The 19899-nt window shown below is 35.2% G+C and overlaps 3 protein-coding genes across 4 annotated transcripts; 2 read left to right on the top strand and 1 right to left on the bottom strand.

Annotated features, from left to right (window-relative positions):
* Nucleotides 1-6298: 6298 nt before the first annotated feature.
* LOC106423160 (glutathione S-transferase T2-like) lies at nucleotides 6299-7141 on the bottom strand. The gene has a single exon (XM_013863939.1). It carries the CDS (start codon nucleotides 7139-7141, stop codon nucleotides 6299-6301), a length of 843 nt encoding a protein of 280 aa, XP_013719393.1.
* A 2290-nt stretch (nucleotides 7142-9431) lies between these two features.
* Nucleotides 9432-11444, top strand: LOC106423166. Of its 2 annotated transcripts, none has more exons than XM_048768442.1 (2): nucleotides 9432-10827; nucleotides 10919-11444. In XM_048768442.1, exons 1-2 carry the CDS (start codon nucleotides 10296-10298, stop codon nucleotides 11266-11268), a joined length of 882 nt encoding a protein of 293 aa, XP_048624399.1. In that variant the 5' UTR covers nucleotides 9432-10295; the 3' UTR covers nucleotides 11269-11444. The 2 variants fall into 2 exon arrangements, with proteins under 2 accessions (XP_048624399.1, XP_048624398.1); XM_048768441.1 differs by having other exon boundaries at nucleotides 9437-10827; nucleotides 10916-11444.
* A 6185-nt stretch (nucleotides 11445-17629) lies between these two features.
* LOC111210540 (outer mitochondrial transmembrane helix translocase-like) lies at nucleotides 17630-19499 on the top strand. Its single transcript, XM_048768440.1, has 3 exons — nucleotides 17630-18748; nucleotides 19054-19132; nucleotides 19234-19499. The coding sequence occupies exons 1-3, from the start codon at nucleotides 18632-18634 to the stop codon at nucleotides 19305-19307; spliced, it is 270 nt and encodes an 89-aa protein (XP_048624397.1). The 5' UTR covers nucleotides 17630-18631; the 3' UTR covers nucleotides 19308-19499.
* Nucleotides 19500-19899: the final 400 nt, after the last annotated feature.

The following is a 19899-nucleotide window of genomic DNA, read 5'->3' as shown; positions in this document are numbered from 1 at the left end:
ATATGGAGAGGTGACGGGCCAAGTAATCAATCCTAACAAGTCTTCAATTACTTTTGGGAAAGGGATATCAGAAGAGGTTAAGAGTAATGTCAGAAGAAAGATGGGGATGGAAGCGGAGGGTGGAGCTTCTAAATATCTTGGTCTTCCAGAATGTTTAAAGGGATCAAAGGTTAAGCTCTTTGCTTACTTAAAGGAGAGAATGCTTAAAAGAATCTCAGGTTGGCATGCGAAGACCCTTTCTCAAGGGGGTAAAGAGGTTCTCCTAAAATCTACGGCTTCCGCTCTGCCAGTGTCGGCAATGTCCTGTTTTAAAATCCCAAAAACTCTCTGTGACAATCTGTCGTCTGCTATGGCAAGTTTTTGGTGGAGTTCGCTGGAACATAAAAGAAAAATCCATTGGATAAGCTGGGAGAAAATGTGTTTACCTAAAGAGCTAGGTGGCATGGGATTCAAGGACTTGGAGTGTTTGAACCAAGCACTGTTAGCCAAGCAGGCATGGAGATTAATTCATTCTGAGGATTGCTTGATGTCTAGGGTTATGAAAGCAAAATACTTTGAGAACTTAGATTTTGCTACAGCTCCTTTGGGTGCAAAACCTTCCTATGCCTGGAGAAGTATTTTATATGGACGAGACCTACTTTCAAAAGGTCTCAAACGCATGGTAGGGAATGGAAGAAGTATGAAGGTTTGGACCGATCCATGGTTAGAGGATGAGGAAGGAAATTGTAGACCCCCGATCAGAAGGCAGAGGTTATTTGATGTGAACCTGATGGTTTCGGATCTGATTAACCCTCAGTCTAGAAGATGGGATACAATCAAAATAAATGAGCTTTTTGTTCCTGCTGATATTGCAATACTTCTCCGAAATCAGCCGGTGGTTTCAGATGATGATTCATGGCTGTGGAAATATACTAGGAATGGTCTTTATTCTGTCAAAACAGGGTACGATCTTTCCTTCTCTGTTAAGAATGAGGCCATTATCAATCAACAGAATATTCAGCCATCCTTAAATCCGTTAAAAGCTCAGGTTTGGGGTTTCAAAGCTCCACCGAAGATTAAAGTCTTCATGTGGAAAGCTATATCAAATGCTTTAGCGGTTAATAACTGTCTGGCAGAGAGGGGAATGAAATGTGATGAATGTTGTCAGGTGTGTGGTTTGGAAACTGAGTCTGTCAATCACGTTTTATTCTCCTGTACTTTTGCCAGGCAAGTCTGGGCGATCTCAGGTTTTCCATCACCACCTGGAGGTTTTACTGACACCTCTCTATTTCAGAATATGAAATACCTATTTTCAACTATACAAGATAGCTCACAGGTGGTAGAAATTGTTCGAGTTTTCCCTTGGACGCTGTGGTATCTATGGAAGAATAGAAACTCTTTGTTGTTTGAAGGGTTTCTCTATGATAGCATCCAAATTTGGAAGAAAGCAGAGGACGAAGCTTCACTCTGGTTTGTAGCTCAATCATTGGGATCAGAAGGAAAGGGAGTAGGGGTGGATTCAGAGCAGAAGAGAGAGGTTAAATGGAAGAAGCCACCAAGACATTTTTTCAAATGCAATATAGGCATGTCTTGGTCGAAGACAAAAAGGTTGGCAGGAGCTGCGTGGGTGCTCCGTGATTCAAATGGGGTGGTGTGTTTGCATAGTCGTCGAGCTTTTGGATCGGTGGGATCAAAAGATGAGGCTTTCTTTTTGGCTTTCCTATGGTCATTAGAAAGTATGATCAGTCATAGGATCTTCAAGGTTCACTTTGCGTTTGAAGGAAGGGTCTTGGTTAATGCAATAAATAAACCAAAAGCTTGGCCTTCTTTCAATTTTAAAGTGAAAGAGATTATGATGCTGCTTGTGAATTTTTTGGATTGGAAGGTTATGTTTGAACTTCCTGCAGCTAATAGGGGAGCGCGTCTAATAGCTCAGAGTGTTGTGAATCAGGATAGGTTTCAATCGTATGTTGCGCTGGGGCAACCAAGGTGGCTTTCGGTTTTGTTTGAAATAGAACGTGAGTTTAGGTAGTTTATGATCTGATTTTCCTTTATAAGGATTTTTCAAACTTTTGTGATTATGGAAATTTCAGATGGAAAAAAAAAAAAAAAAGATGTCGTGAACCACTTCTATTGTAGATAAGATTGCTAAATCATTTCTTATATTATTCACAGTTCAAAGAACCTTTACACGATAGTTGTCTTCATCCATAATAGCAAGTATTCCGTACTCTACGATAGTTTAAATCTTTTATAATGTTTGATGTAAGCGTGAACTAGAAAATCTACTTGAGAAATTGTGATCATTTTGTTAAAATCCTCGCCTGGTCAATGTTAATATCTTTTAGTTGCGAGTAGTACACTGGATTTGTTGATATTAGTGTGTGTTTACATTCTTGTCTCCTTACGTGGATCGAGTATCACCTTGATCTAATGAAAACCTAATAAGATAATCCAACACATGAGAACACGTACGTCGGACTTTAGGCTTATACATTTGATTATTAAAAACAAAAATACAATGTCGGTCTTCTACGGAGCTTTGGAAAGAAGTTTGAGTTATATTTATGTATTTTAAATATTGGAAGATCAATCAGTGTGAAGCACAAAATACAAAAATGGGTCGGTAGAATTTTGTTGTGCTTGTTGACCTGTAATGCGATATATATCTTTCATGGGTTTGAATTGTCAAATCAAATCTACTATTAGCATGTGCATATGCAGTGTTATGAAAACAAAATTAAACGCTAGAGTCGAGAATGAACGTATGCATCCATCTCAATTATTATTAATTTTAGATCTGCATGTCCTTATCTAAAGCACTATATATATATACATAAATATCATTGTTCTTCTCGTTATCACTTCGAATTTCAACAATTATTTTTATAATGTCAATGAAAATAGCATACGATACGTAAATATCACAACTCAACAGTAACTGCTTTTATTATTGGCTCTTTCTTTTTAAAACAATTATTGATACTTTTAGTCAAAAAAAAAAAAACAATTATTGATACTTTTAAACAGTAAAGAAATCAGAAATCAAGGTTTCTTTTTTTACATTAACAATGTTTAATTAATTAAATGAATAGATCAAATCGTCAAATTAGCGAACCTCAGTATCTGGACGGCCGGTAAGACTCACAACTTAACAAGTTAAAATTTGAAAAACCCATGTCCAACCCGGTTCCATAACGGACCTAGACGGACCAAATATGGGGGTCTATAACCCCTTTGACACCCCTACGCGTGGTTACTAAGAACAGCATTATTGGTGTCCCTAATTTTTAGGTCTTTAGATTAGTTTAATCTTATTTTGATGTTAAGGACAAAAGTTAGGGACAATCCAAAATAATAGGATTATTGGTAGGACTTTTTGGTGTATCTTAGCAAATTAATTATTTATTTTAATTAGTAATGATATATAAAAGATAAATTTAAAATAAAACATATAACATTAAACTTGAAAACATGAGAAAATTACAAAGGTGAAAAAAAAAATTACAAAAATGATAAAAAAGTAAACAAATATTTTATTGAATTCATATAAACTTAAACATTGTAGTTATTTGGGAGATGTCCAAATTTAGTCCATATATTTTCAACCAAATTTTCTTTTAATTGTTGATGGCCTTGTCTATCCCGAACTTCTGCTCGACGACCCATTGTATTACCGAAATTTGTAGTCCTTCTGACTACAAATGTAGGATCACCATCTTCTCCTTGTTGAAATTCTGAAGCGTTAAGCTGAGTGTATGAATCTCGTTCATCTTCGACAATCATATTATGGAGTATGATACATGCTCTCATAATATTTCTTTTTTTTAATCCCATAAATTAGATGGATTTCTAACAACAGCGAATCTAGCTTACAGTACTCCGAAGGCACGCTCAACATCTTTTCGGACGGCTTCTTGGTTTTTAGCAAATAAACAAATTTTTGGACCTTGTGGGAGTCGGATAGATTGAATAAAAGTTGCCCATTTCGGATAAATACCATCGGCAAGATAGTAAGCCAAATGGTACTCCCTTCCGTTAACATAGAAATTGACTTCCGGAGCGTTTCCGTTAATAATTTCATCAAAAACAGGTGATCGATCAAGAATATTAAGATCGTTCATAATACCTGGAGCTCCCAAAAAACGCGTGTCATATCCAGAGATCAGATGAAGCTACCGCCTCCAACACAATTGTTGGTTTTCTGGTTCCTCGTGAATACATTCCTTTCCAAGTGGTAAGGCAATTTTTCCACTCCCAATGCATACAGTCGATGCTCCCAATCATTCCCGGAAATCCCCGTTGTTCTCCAATTTGGAGTAGTCTTTGCAGATCTTCCGGTGTGGGACGTCTTAAGTATTCGTCGCCAAACAAGTGGATTATTCCAGCGGTAAAATGGTGCAAACATTTTCGAGCTGTTGTTTCACCAAGTCGTACATATTCGTCAACTATATCAGACCCACCACCATAAGCCAGTTGACGAATTGCTGCAGTACATTTTTGAAGGGGTGATAGACTAGACCGTCCTGTTGCATCTTGTGTTGGTTGAAAATACGGTACTTCTGTGGAGAGACGATGCACAATACGCATGAACAATGATTTGTTCATCCGAAACCGTCGCCGGAATAAATGGTGAGGGTATGTTGGAATGTTGCTAAAATAATCATTCCAAAGCTTCTCGTGGCCTTCTTCCCGGTTTCTCTTGACAAAAGTACATTTTTTTCGCTCTTTTGGTTCTGGAAAAAAATCAGTGTTTTCGAGAAAATCATCAAAGATGTTATTAAAATCATCATTATCGTCATCTTTGTGGTAATGATAATGGGATGAGGAAGCCATTAAAATTTATTAAAGGAGAGAAAATGTTTTAAAATTGATCATTGGAGGGGTGATTTCAATATATGTTACGAGGAAAGATGATGATGTATTTATAGAACATAAAAAAAAATCTTGTGATACATGACGTATACAACTTGTGATACTAAAAAACAACACATGTGACTTTTGAGTACTTCTTGTATTGTAGATGGTACATCTTGTGATACTAAAAGCTTGTGATACTACACACGAGAGCTTGTGAGACTACACACTAGAGCATTGATTTTTTTTTTAAAGAAATTGGGGTCTTGTATTATAGCCTTTGATATTTTGGCTCTTGAAAGGACTACACACGAGACACGAGAGCATTGCTTTTTTCTTTGATATTATGATCTGTTAGCAAAAGAGTTCATTTACCATAACACATAAGACTAAATGCCGAGAAAGAGTTCATTTAATATAACACATAAGTAGTGCAATACAATTTTAAGAGTTACACATTACAAATTACACATGAAACAAATTACACATGAAACTCTTACACATGCGTTTAAAGAGTACGTACAAAGAGTTCTAAATGCCGAGAAAGAGTTCAAAGAGTTCAACAAAGTATTAAAAGCCTAGAAAGAGTTCAAAGAGATCACCACTAAAACCATAACTCATTTGATTTACTTAAACATGAGCAGCATACCTATTAAAACTAATACCAAAACCATTCCAGCAACAAAGTATTCAAAGCCATTGGTGAACCTTGTATTCTTCTTAGCTAACTCGCTAACTATCTTCTCTAGCCTAACCACTTTCTCCTCAGATTCATAGTCAGTCAACAAGGTTAGAGTTTCTACCTTTTCAACCAATTGAAGTGTGTGTCTATCCCTGGCTCTCATCTCCTCCATAACCGCCACATCCCACCACTTCCATACATGACACTCTCCATCATCAACATTATCACAAGTGTAGTATCTTCTTCCCGGATCGTTCCTACTGTAAGATGTGGCTATAACAGGTTGACTACCACAGTAGCATGTCTGCGGAAATCCGAACTCAACTTCGGGTTGAGGAGGGTACTGAGCCGGGGCACCATAATTGTAGCTTATCTCAGCTTGGTCTCGACGTATAAGATCATCTGTCTCGCTGTATGTACAGTCAGTTGTCTCCCCACCACACTCCTCTGATTCAGAAGGCTGCGTGTAGCTATAGTCAAGGCCCATGTCTACCTAAACCTGGAAAACAAAATAGATGTGTGTAGCTATAGTCAGTTCAAAGTAAAAATAAACAGATGTGTGTAACAGATGTGTGTAGCTATAGTCAGAAGGCTGCGTGTAGCTATAGACAGTTCAAAAATAAAGAAAGACATGTAAAAGCAAACATAAAGTAAATTCATCACGTTAAAGATAATACAAACTAAGGCTCGAATGCTCAAAGCCGACAGGGAAAGAGTTCAAACAACATTTAAAAGGCATAGTTTATAAAGTAGAAACATAGAAAGACATAGTTTTATTGCTCAGAAATACTCAGCGAGTAGCTTATTCTTGACAACTTCTTCAGCTTCAGTCAGTGGGTCTTTTTTGGCTAGGAGAGTGTCTAGTATGGCCAGCTTAGACAGCTTCTCCTTCATCATGATATCCTCCTTCTTCATTTCCCAAATGGTCGAATACTCAGCAACAGACTTCCCTTGACCATTATTCCTTTTAGCTTTAGCAGCCTTTACACCTTCAGGACGGATGTCTTGATCACCATGACACGTGCTTGAAGTTTCGGAAACTGTCTCACCAATTTTTCTCTTTGAACTGCCAGTGGGTTTAGGTGTGTTGAGGTTAAGCCATTTCTGTTCATACCTCAACACACACCACGCATGCTCAAGATTAAACTTCGAGTGCTGATCAGCGTAGTAGATCGCATGAGCCATCTTGAGAACATCTGTTTCATTCTGACCAGAACTGATTTGTCTTTCAGCTGCAGCATATGCGCCACAGAACTTGCTCACTAGATCATTGATTTTGTGCCACCTTTGCTTGCAATGGAGATGCTCTCTTGTTTTACCACCCTCTCTAGCATGTGGAATAGCTGCGACATATTCGCCTACTCGTTTCCAAACACTCCCTGACTTTTGATCATTTCCAACGATCGCATCCTTAGATGTGTTCAGCCACCCGCTGATTAGAACATCGTCATCGGATGGGGTCCATTTCCTTCTCTCCTTACGGTCCACAGGTGTGTCTTCAGATTGAGTTCCAGCGTCGGTTTGTTGTGAACTAAACTGAGGGAAACTTTCATAAGGAAAGTTTTGACTGTTAAGAAGGCCCATATAACTAGATGACTGACTATATGGATTCCTTGAATCCATAGCTATTAGAACAGGGGAAGAGAAGAAAAACCGGAGATAAACCGGAGAGGAGGGGATTGCGCAAACAAGAGAGAAAGAAGATGGTGGAGATATATGGTACAATGAAGATGGTGGAGATATATAATAGGTGAAACTACAGAGAAGTAATAAGTAGACAAGACCATTAACGCTAAGAAGTAATAAGTTACAACTATAAACTCTAACAAGCAACACATAAACTACACAGAAGTAAAGTAGACAAGACCATTAACACTAATAAGAAGTAATGAGTTACAACCAAACACTCTAATAAGAAGTAACGACCGAACCATAAACTACTTTCAGTAATGACCGAACCATAAAATCTGACAGGCAACACATCGAACCACAAAGCTAGTAACAAGTTATTAAATATCAGTTTACTTTTACGCAAGTATAACAAGCTCTTTTGCATTTCACATGTATATGAACAGATTTAGTCAATCAAAAATATGAGAAGAATTATGAACAATTAGCATAAACGCATGAACAATTCTGTTTACTCAATCAAAAGAATTCACAAATGAGAAATAAGGCATTAAAACCAACCATACAATGAGAAAAAAATTACAAACCATCACAATCATGAAGCATCATCACAACAAAAAAAAATATCAGTTTACTTTTGCGCAAGTATAACAAGCTCCTAATGCATTTCACATGTATATGAACAGATTTAGTCAATCAAAACTATGAGAGAATTATGAACAATTAGCATAAACGCATGAATAATTTTGTTTACTCAATCAAAAGAATTCACATATGAGAAATTTAGCATTAAAACCAACCATACAATGAGAAAAAAAAATTACACACCATCACAATTACAAACCATCACAATCAGGAAGCATCGTCACAAAAAAAAAAAAAAAATCAAACCCAGACGGAGATAGATCAACTCATCAATACTAAGCTCTATATCGCACAAAAAAAAAATCAAACCGAGACGGAGATAGAAGAAACACAAACCTGGTTTCGATTGGATCGCCGTCGAGAGAGAGAGAATAGGGAGACACCAAGAATGATTTCCACACCGAAACTCGTCTTTCCCCTACAAACACGATGCATGCAACGAAATCGTCACAACAGATACTAATCAAACCCACATATAGATCGACTTTTAAATCGCAAAACAGAGGACAGAGAAGAGCACATACCTCGTCTATATTCGATTTGGCGGAGAACTCTTCGATTAAACGACTGATCGGTGTCGTCGCGTCGAAAATCGCCGTCGTCGCGTCGAAATCGCCATCGAAATAGAGAGAAAGGAGTCGAGACCAAGATTATTCGAAACCGACCTTCGTGTTTCCTCTACCCCTTTCGGTTTTCCAATCAAACCGTGCCACGTGCTCCTTAAGGACGAGGTTGGACACTTCTTAATTAACCCACGTCTCTCTTCTATTCTCTTATTTTTGATTTATTTTTCGGCTCGTTTCGCCTAAGGACGGCCTGCTGGGACGCCGATAATGTTGGCCTAACTAGTAATCACCTATGGCTACGGTAAGATATATGCGTTTCTCATCATGCACCATCATCGGTAAATGGTAAGCCGAGAAAAACAAAAGACCACCTTCTGATTTGATCTTAATATTGAGATCATTTGGAGTGGTTAAGAGAAATAACTCACAAACATCAAATATATATCTCTTATTACATATATTTCTCAAATATTGTTGTAATGTTAGCCTGTTAGGTAAAGGCCCTGTTCTAAAACTCGCCCGCCTGGGCGAGTATGCGGACGAGAACGCGTTGTGCGGTGAGCTTCCGTGGCGAGTTGGACATGATCGGTGCCATTATCCGGCAACCCGAGTTTTGACCGCATAAACCGTAGTTTAATAGTAATCGGCGATTAATTATCTAAATCCGCGTAGTATAAATCGTTAAAATCACCAAAACCAAGTTGTGATTTTGATTTGTCAACTCCAATAAAGATCAAATCGAGACTAAATGATCCTGAATCAAGTCTAATCATTCGTAGAAGTGCAAGATATGGTGACAAGATAAAAGAATTGCAGGAGTAAAAACCTTAAGGATATGAAGAAGATAATGATAATTACGTAAATGCCATTCTTTTAAAGAAAAAAATAAAAATAACAAAATGAGCTGTCGAACTTGACACATATTGACTAATCTATTTGTGTATTTTTTTTTTTTTTTTTTTTTTTAGTTTTAATAATATTTTTATTTGTTTATTTGATCTAAAATTTTATAAATATCATTTATATTCATAATTTTGATGAAAATTACACTATATTAAATTTATATATTCTATTTGTCTGTTTTATACACTCTTAAACATGAAAATGTATTAATGTTATACACAATTAAAGATTAACATGTTTTATAACATAGTAAACCATCTAAAAATTTCGTCCCGCATAATTTCTGATTAATCTTCGATTTTTTCTTTAGGCGCTAGGCCCAATCCGACCGCCCGACTAGCGCGTTCCCGAACAGGGGTAAAGGTTATAACTTCAAGCGAACGCATCAAACCCACGTGTAACTCAGATAAGCCTCCATCACCATACCTTATGTAAAGGACCCACTTGCGATTCTGTGAAAAGCCCACACAATAAGGACCACATTTATATTTAATTTCACAACTTTTTCTAATATATATATATATATATACACATTCACCTAGGCTTCTCATTTTGTAGATAAGAACCACCGAACCATAGCTCCAAAGAAACTCCCGAGGCAAATGAGATCACTCACCATGCCGATTCTCCTCCCTACCTCTTCCTTCAAAACAACAGCCACCGTAATCATCGCCGGCGTCTTTTCTTTAGCGGCGGCTGTTAGTTTCACCGTTCCTTCAGTCTCACATGTCCAGTACCGGTCCTAAGTTTTGCCAGGCCCCATTCAAAAATAACATATATATCTATTTTTTAGTACACAATTTAATTTATTATAGTAATTATATATTTTTGAAAATGAATAATGATTAAAACGACTTTTATTTGTTTTAGTATATGTATTTTATATTTTCTTAATTGATTTATTAATATAATATTTATTACTTTGATATGTTTAGATATTTTATTCTAACTAAATCTACAAAAGTATCACATTTTTATACAATTTTACAATTTTTTTAGAAATAAAATGAAACCACAAAGTAGGCCCCATCCCAATGTATCATGGGTTTGGGGTCAAGCCCGGCACTGCACATGTCATGGCGTCTTGCTTTCTGATCTTCCACGATAACACAGTCTTCCTCGTAAAGCCACCGTATCTTTACTTAGTCACCAACTGTATCATCGTCTCCATCGTCGCTACGTCTAAGCTCACGCAGAAAGCGTCTGCCCATATCGATGATCCTGAGTTCTCTGATGTAGTAACGCCGGAGACGTTAGAACCGGTGCCTTCTGATATAGATACCGGTTACTTAAACGTGGCGCACGTCGTCTCTTATACCGGATTTGAAGAGAACGATGCACCACTTGAAGATGTCCCCGAAGTCAACAGTGATGATAAAGTGATAGTGGATAGTCAACAAGATCAACATGCAGAGACAGAGAAGCCAAAACCGAGTAGTGCCTCGCCGGAACAGGAATCGAAGGTGCCAAAACCGAAGAGTGATTCTCCGGCGGTTTCCGTTGTGAAGCCGTTGAGGAAACCGCCGAGATTCAGTCAACAAAGATCGCTTAAAAATATTGAAGAAGGTATATATATTCATTCATATGTGATATGTCTCGACGGATAATTTATGGTAGGGGCAAATGCGTAATTTAATAATTTCCAAAATTTCAGCAGGAGGTGGTGGAAGTAAAAAGTCAAAGGACTCGAGGAGGGAGGACACGCTGGAGACGACGTGGAAGAAGATAACGGAAGAACGCTCGACGCCGTTAAAGAAGCACTTGACTAAATCCGACACGTGGCAAGAAAGGTCGCACGTGCAAAAGAAGGAGAAGTTGACCAAGTCTGTCAACTTAAATGAGGCGGAGACGACGTTGAAGTTGAAACGAGAGCCGTCGCCGGGTCAGGAAGAGCTGAACAGGCGTGTGGAGGCGTTTATCAAGAAGTTCAACGAAGAGATGAGATTGCAAAGATTAGAATCTTTGGCCAAGTATAACGAAATGGTTAATGGAGGGACTCGTTTGTAATATTCTTGTTTTTCTTTTTAGCTGTCGATGGAAAGGAGACTTGAGAGGCTTTTTTGTGGTCTTTCCAAGGGACAAATCTAAGAAATAATGCAAAGAGGAAGACAAAACAATGTGTATTTATGCCAAAAAGGATGTGTACTTATGTGTAGTATGTAATGATTGTTATATTTCTATTTTCTATGGCGTCAAAAAAACACATTAGTCGCGTTGTTTAAAATAAACACCAAGAGCATGATTAACCCGGATTCTTGGAAACAGTCTTAACTTCTGCTGAAAACTTCAACCTAAGAATCTGGGTTAATCATGGTCTAATATGTGAACAAAAAATGGACTAGTTTGAGTTGTGAACAGAGACCAGAGAGACTAGTTGGATAAATATTGCGTAAACTTGGTGCATTTCTTCCGGCTTACCCCAAAGAACTTTGTTGTACGTGAACCAAAGTTTGAACATACTCGATTAATTTCTTAGCAAACAAAAAATAATTGACGAGTAACTAATGGGCATATATATTATTCATGATCATGATGTTTCAGTCGTATACATATATCATTCCCATAATGTCTAGTGAGGTGTTGTAAACCTCAGATTTACCGCAACACACTATAACTCTATTCTCCCCATCGACCGCGAAATTGATCCCATAAATTTAATACACTGGTGAGAAAAGGGTGGCGACGTAACGTTCCATTGATAGGAGCTTGCTTCCTGATGAGGCCCCAGTGGCAGTATTCTCAAGTTTAGTTGCCATCATTCAATATATTTGTGATATACGCCAGTCTCAATTAGCTCCCATACAAAGTCGTTGTTGCTCTCTTTATCCTTTATATACTAAAGCGCAACTCGTCTGGCGAATCAGAAATCGACATATGACATAGTTTTGAATTTTTTTTTAAATAAAAATCTATACGTCCTAAAGTTTTCTAAAACCGTAAAAAACATAAATTCCCTTGATTTTCTCTTTATCGCCACTACCACATTCTAATTTCAAATAAAAGAATTATTATACTTAAATTTCAAGTTCATATCCCTATATTTTTTCACACGACCTCAAACAGTTTTAATTCTTATATAATTTTCAAGCAACTGATTTTGTTCTCCATCTTCTTCTTCTATTTTTACCGTAGCTTCTTCTTCATCTTTCTTTTTGTGTGTTTGAGTGTAACAAACAAAAATTACACAAGTTTATGTCTCGCTTTTATTCAAAAAATTTTATTCATAAGAAGGAAAAAGAAATTGAATAGGCATGTTTTCAAAAAGAAATTATGAATAAAGGCGAGACATAAACTTGTGTAATTTTTTTTGTTACACTCAAACACACAAAAAGAAAGATGAAGAAGAAGCTACGGTAAAAATAGAAGAAGAAGATGGAGAACAAAATCAGTTGCTTGAAAATTATATAAGAGTTAAAACTGTTTGAGTTCGTGTGAAAAAATATAGGGATATGAACTTGAAATTCAAGTATAATAATTCTTTTATTTGAAATTAGAACGTGGTAGTGGCGATAAAGAGAAAATCAAGGGATTTATGTTTTTTACAGTTTTAGAAAACTTTAGAACGTATAGATTTTTATTAAAAAAAAATTCAAAACTATGCCACATGTCGATTTCTGATTCGCCAGGCGACTTGCGCTTTAGTATATAAAGGATTCTGTTTGCATGATTCGGGCTGAAGATGGTATTTAAGAGATTCATATTTCAAAACTTCTTTTTTCAAAAAACGAAACTCAGACTTTGTCAACAACTTAGAAAACCGTAGGTATATCTGAATCTACTATGTATAAATTGATATTTGCAAATCTGTTTGTTATTTTTTGACTATTTCCTAATATATTTTCTTAATACATAGCATATTCAACTATTTTACAAATCTGTTTATGAGTTTTTTTTTGATAAAAATCTGTTTATGAATTTATTGTATACAAATTGACTATTGAATTCATTATGTCTTATCTTTGATGTTCCAGATTTTTTTGGACCGTAAAGGTAGAAGAAAGAGATGGAGAAGAATCCCAACATGTTTTGAGAAAAAAAGAAGAATCCCAAAAAAAAAAAGAATCCCACAGGTTCAAAATAATATCTTTTTTTTCTTTTATCAAATTGAGCATTTATATTTCTATCGTATTCCAAATATCAAACTTAAGAATAACTATTTTCAATACAGTTTAATGTTTTTGTAATTTATTTTAGCTTCACTTTATTATATTAAAAATAAATCTATTTATATTTTAAAGACAAATATAAATAAAATTAAATGGATCAAATGTAGTAAGTTTTAACTATATTTTTATGCGTAGTTATATATTAATTTGGTTTCCGTAAAAAAAAAAAATTCAGGAAAACATAAGAATTATACTTTACGCATCTAATTGTTTTGTTTGAACGCTATATTTCTAATTCTAGATTTCCATTGTATTCGGCCCTAGCAAAATGACTTATAAAATATAGCTCTGATAATAAGCAGAATATTAGAATTTGGCAAAATAATTTAAATGCAGTAAAAACTGGTATGCACGGACGATTACACTAGTTCATTAATAAAGCCAAAACATGACAAGAATGAAATATTAACCAGAAGAATCACACTTCCAATCTCTCTATAGAGGAATCAAAACTTATTATAATCTCAGTTAGATTGTGATGACCATAAGCAAGCCAATAAATGTTTCCATTCACAAACATATGATCTTTCTGACGATAGATCCTGCTAGGAGTAGGATTTACTGAGAGCATACACATTGGTTACCTTGTAGTGATTTATTGGTTGGATCCACCTGTTTTCCCCTTTACAGGATTCCAAAACACGACTCTATTGTTATGGTACATAGCAACAAGCCTTCGCAGTGAAAGAGGTTGAGTATATCGACTACGTCTATAAAATTTGAATCATCGTCTATCTTACTAAAGTTGGAGTACCAATATGAATTAACCATTAATAACTTTTTAACTACACATAATGTCACTAGAAACAAACTAATCTTAATTTTTAGCATTAATTATTTTAGCAAAAACTTCTTTAAAAATACAACCGATTAATTTGATTTATTGTCAACGTTAATGATTGTTTCAAATGACAATATATTTAATAAAAAATTTGTTAACGTAAACAATTAATTAATTTTATCTATAATTTATTATATATATATATAAATTAATACAAATAATATGATAAAAAAATAATATAAAATCATTTTTACCATTTAGTAAATATTTAAACAAATAATTTTTTTCCTATTAAAAAAGTAGTGCGTTTATATTATAATAATTACTATTTTAAAAATTTTAAATATTAATGTACATGAATAATATAAAACTGACATAAAAATAAATAACAATTCAAATAATAACTTATTTATTGTATTACTAATAATTTTGGTAAGTATAAAAGTTCGAATTGAAATACAAAACAACATTCAATAGTGTATATAATTAGTATATAATAAAAAGCAAAATAACATTCAATACAATAATAATTCAATGCTAATATCACAATATTTATGTACAATAAATATATACGGTATGTTTTTAAAAGTTAAAATCAACATCCGCATCAAAATCTAGTGGTCTTTAAAGCGGACTTTCCTTTAAAGCTAAACTAGATAGCGCGTGATTATCTATTTCTTAAATATATTATTTTATAACATATTATATTTATAATATTTATATTTTATAATTGTTTTTTTTGTTATATGTGTAGTAGTTGTTTTATATATTTAGGATGATATGTATTGAGATATAAATATAATAATATATATAATGACTCGCATTTTAAAGCACGAGATTTGTTTCTTTTGAAAATTAAATATTTGTTAATTGTAACCTTATGTGTTATTTGATAACTAATGTTTTTAATAGTGTTGATGTTTTATAGTCATACAAAGTAGGGGAAATTTTACTTATACACTTTTTTGGGTACCACTAATCAAGTATACCACCAATCAATGGACATTTTCACAAATATCACATTCATTAATGTGTAAAAGACTATACTACACTCACCTAATTTCAACACAACTTCTTCTCTCTCTTCCCGTCAAGATCCATCATCTCTCTCATCCGTCGAAATCCATCGCCTCTCTCCAACGAGATCCTTCATCTCTCTCAAGCAGCCGGCGACAAACGGATTTCAGAGAACCGATATTCAAAAGCTACAAAATTCTCGTGGCGGTACTCGCGACGGCAGCGAGATAAGTTCTTCTCTCTCATGTGTCACGATGTCTTTCTGGAAAGATCATCCGGTGATGACGAGTTCAAGATCATCTCTCGCAGGCGAAAAAAGCAATCACACTACACGATTCAAAATGTCGGCTCCTCTTCCAAATTCTCAACAAGTATGTTTCCAATTTGGGTATTTTTTGTTTGTTCCAAGTTATTTTTTATTTTCTTCTTTTTATTATAAAAAAATGAAAGATGGTTGGTTCAGAAATTTTCATTTCCCTAGTTAGATTTAAGAGAAAGAGTATCGATAGCGAATATTGAGTTTTCGAAAAATTATAACCCTTTATAAATCTGGGTTTAAGTAATTTTAAGATGTGTGAACTCGAGAAGTGTTGCTTGTATTATCCTATATTCTCTGTTAGATTGTTGTTGAAATACTTGAACATTAAACTGTTGCTTATATTATCCTATATCACCAGCCCCGTTCAATAGATCATGAAGCCATGGCAAACATGAAGACTGAGTTTATGGCTTTATCGGATAGATTTTCTACTGATCGTAAGTTGAATCCTTCACCTTTCAGCCCACTCTAGTGCAGTCTACAACATGCTCTACTTGGATACAGTAGTTTTTAAATGAGTATAATGGTTGCTTTGTAGCGAATGTGAGGGTGATGGTACTTTCTGCAACAAACAGACCATCAGAGCTTGATGAAGCAATAATGAGGCGTTGATATACTAAAAATGAATCCTTGCTACTGTCAAGTTAACAGTGGTAATTGTAGTAATTTTAGATTCAATCCAGAGGACCAATTTATTCTTTACTCTTTTTAGTTCAACGTTTGATGTGGTCATCAGATCAGCAACTGAACCGGAGGTCAACCCAAAGCCCTACTCAACCAGCCAAGGCGCCAAGCAGAACACATGTGCACTAAAAATGCCGTATCTTACAAACCATGAGGGTTTAAATCACGAGATAATTTTTCATGGACTCTAAACTCAAGAAGGAGTCCAGCCCATTTGGAATCAGTCCAAAATATTCACGGAGTAAGAAGTTATGAATTTTACAAGTTAGAGGTTTTCCAGCCCGTCCATCTGCGAGTACCCGACTTTAGAAGGAGATTTAAGCTCAAGTAAGGAGCGGCCTGAAGCAAAGCCCATCATAGGAGTCAAGAGGAGTTTATTAGCTTTCCATAAAGCCCAAGATCAGGAGAAATGGCCACGGAATTATGAAGTTATGATCCAATCTCCAAAACCAGTCAATCCAGTTCTACACTTGCCTCAATTGGAAGCTAACCGGTTCAATCAGCTTCAAACCAGACATTGGCGACCAGGAGATCATTTCAACCAATCAGGAAATATTCTAGGAGTCCAGGAGGAGTTCTGCAAGTTCATACCATGCACCAGCAACCATTGGATCATGAGGATCCTCATTTACTCAAACCTGCCTTATTTGGAGCAAACCGCCATTAATGTCCAACAGCTCTTTTCTCTTCAGATCAGGCACGAGATCATAACCTATCAAGCACCCAGGAAGGTCCCAAGGAAGCTCTCTTATCCATTAAAACCGTCCAGGTTCAAGAAGAATCAAGTTTCTCACTTGGAGCCAAAATCCCATAAAAGGCTCCAACGGCTAGTTTTTCGATTTTGTTACTTTGCTTGATTTGTTTCCTTTTCTATTTGTTTTAGAACGTTAGGACATTTGTCTCTGAGCCTTTTATAAGCTCCTAGACGTCCATTGTAAAGAGCACCCTTAAACACCAAGTTAATAGAAAGTTTATTCAGTTTTACCAAAGTTGTTCTTTGTATAAAATAACGGTCTTTAGGATCCAAAGAGGGATTCTTTTCTGTCTTATTGATTTCGTGAGTCTAGTTTGTTTGTGCAAATCAAACAAGCTCAGTACACAGATTGAGAGAGTCAATCACTTTGATCCATCATTCCATCAGATTGAGAGATTCAATCAAACCTTCCTCCGCAAATCCACTTCAGTTCATCATCTAATCAAGCTGAGAGTGATACACATACAGCAGCTTGATTCCATCCTATCCTTTGTTTATTTATCTTGTTTTATTATCATTATCATCATCATTTCATTCGTTTTCATATTTTTTTCTGTTTGCATCATAAAAACTCTAAACTCATAAAAATCGGTTCTCTTTGTTTTCAGGTTTAAACCTTGGTTCCACCTTTTTTAATAGTAAATATTTAAACAAATAATTTTTTTCCTATTAAAAAAGTAGTGCGTTTATATTATAATAATTACTATTTTAAAAATTTTAAATATTAATGTACATGAATAATATAAAACTGACATAAAAATAAATAACAATTCAAATAATAACTTATTTATTGTATTACTAATAATTTTGGTAAGTATAAAAGTTCGAATTGAAATACAAAACAACATTCAATAGTGTATATAATTAGTATATAATAAAAAGCAAAATAACATTCAATACAATAATAATTCAATGCTAATATCACAATATTTATGTACAATAAATATATACGGTATGTTTTTAAAAGTTAAAATCAACATCCGCATCAAAATCTAGTGGTCTTTAAAGCGGACTTTCCTTTAAAGCTAAACTAGATAGCGCGTGATTATCTATTTCTTAAATATATTATTTTATAACATATTATATTTATAATATTTATATTTTATAATTGTTTTTTTTGTTATATGTGTAGTAGTTGTTTTATATATTTAGGATGATATGTATTGAGATATAAATATAATAATATATATAATGACTCGCATTTTAAAGCACGAGATTTGTTTCTTTTGAAAATTAAATATTTGTTAATTGTAACCTTATGTGTTATTTGATAACTAATGTTTTTAATAGTGTTGATGTTTTATAGTCATACAAAGTAGGGGAAATTTTACTTATACACTTTTTTGGGTACCACTAATCAAGTATACCACCAATCAATGGACATTTTCACAAATATCACATTCATTAATGTGTAAAAGACTATACTACACTCACCTAATTTCAACACAACTTCTTCTCTCTCTTCCCGTCAAGATCCATCATCTCTCTCATCCGTCGAAATCCATCGCCTCTCTCCAACGAGATCCTTCATCTCTCTCAAGCAGCCGGCGACAAACGGATTTCAGAGAACCGATATTCAAAAGCTACAAAATTCTCGTGGCGGTACTCGCGACGGCAGCGAGATAAGTTCTTCTCTCTCATGTGTCACGATGTCTTTCTGGAAAGATCATCCGGTGATGACGAGTTCAAGATCATCTCTCGCAGGCGAAAAAAGCAATCACACTACACGATTCAAAATGTCGGCTCCTCTTCCAAATTCTCAACAAGTATGTTTCCAATTTGGGTATTTTTTGTTTGTTCCAAGTTATTTTTTATTTTCTTCTTTTTATTATAAAAAATGAAAGATGGTTGGTTCAGAAATTTTCATTTCCCTAGTTAGATTTAAGAGAAAGAGTATCGATAGCGAATATTGAGTTTTCGAAAAATTATAACCCTTTATAAATCTGGGTTTAAGTAATTTTAAGATGTGTGAACTCGAGAAGTGTTGCTTGTATTATCCTATATTCTCTGTTAGATTGTTGTTGAAATACATGAACATTAAACTGTTGCTTATATTATCCTATATCACCAGCCCCGTTCAATAGATCATGAAGCCATGGCAAACATGAAGACTGAGTTTATGGCTTTATCGGATAGATTTTCTACTGATCGTAAGTTGAATCCTTCACCTTTCAGCCCACTCTAGTGCAGTCTAGAACATGCTCTACTTGGATACAGTAGTTTTTAAATGAGTATAATGGTTGCTTTGTAGCGAATGTGAGGGTGATGGTACTTGCTGCAACAAACAGACCATCAGAGCTTGATGAAGCAATAATGAGGCGTTGATATACTAAAAATGAATCCTTGCTACTGTCAAGTTAACAGTGGTAATTGTAGTAATTTTAGATTCAATCCAGAGGACCAATTTATTCTTTACTCTTTTGAGTTCAACGTTTGATGTGGTCATCAGATCAGCAACTGAACCGGAGGTCAACCCAAAGCCCTACTCAACCAGCCAAGGCGCCAAGCAGAACACATGTGCACTAAAAATGCCGTATCTTACAAACCATGAGGGTTTAAATCACGAGATAATTTTTCATGGACTCTAAACTCAAGAAGGAGTCCAGCCCATTTGGAATCAGTCCAAAATATTCACGGAGTAAGAAGTTATGAATTTTACAAGTTAGAGGTTTTCCAGCCCGTCCATCTGCGAGTACCCGACTTTAGAAGGATATTTAAGCTCAAGTAAGGAGCGGCCTGAAGCAAAGCCCATCATAGGAGTCAAGAGGAGTTTATTAGCTTTCCATAAAGCCCAAGATCAGGAGAAATGGCCACGGAATTATGAAGTTATGATCCAATCTCCAAAACCAGTCAATCCAGTTCTACACTTGCCTCAATTGGAAGCTAACCGGTTCAATCAGCTTCAAACCAGACATTG

This window comes from Brassica napus, chromosome C9, assembly GCF_020379485.1.
Source record: "Brassica napus cultivar Da-Ae chromosome C9, Da-Ae, whole genome shotgun sequence".
In the NCBI taxonomy this organism is placed as follows: Eukaryota; Viridiplantae; Streptophyta; class Magnoliopsida; order Brassicales; family Brassicaceae; genus Brassica; species Brassica napus.
Note: the sequence above shows the minus strand (reverse complement) of the source record. Positions and strands in the feature narration are given on the sequence as shown.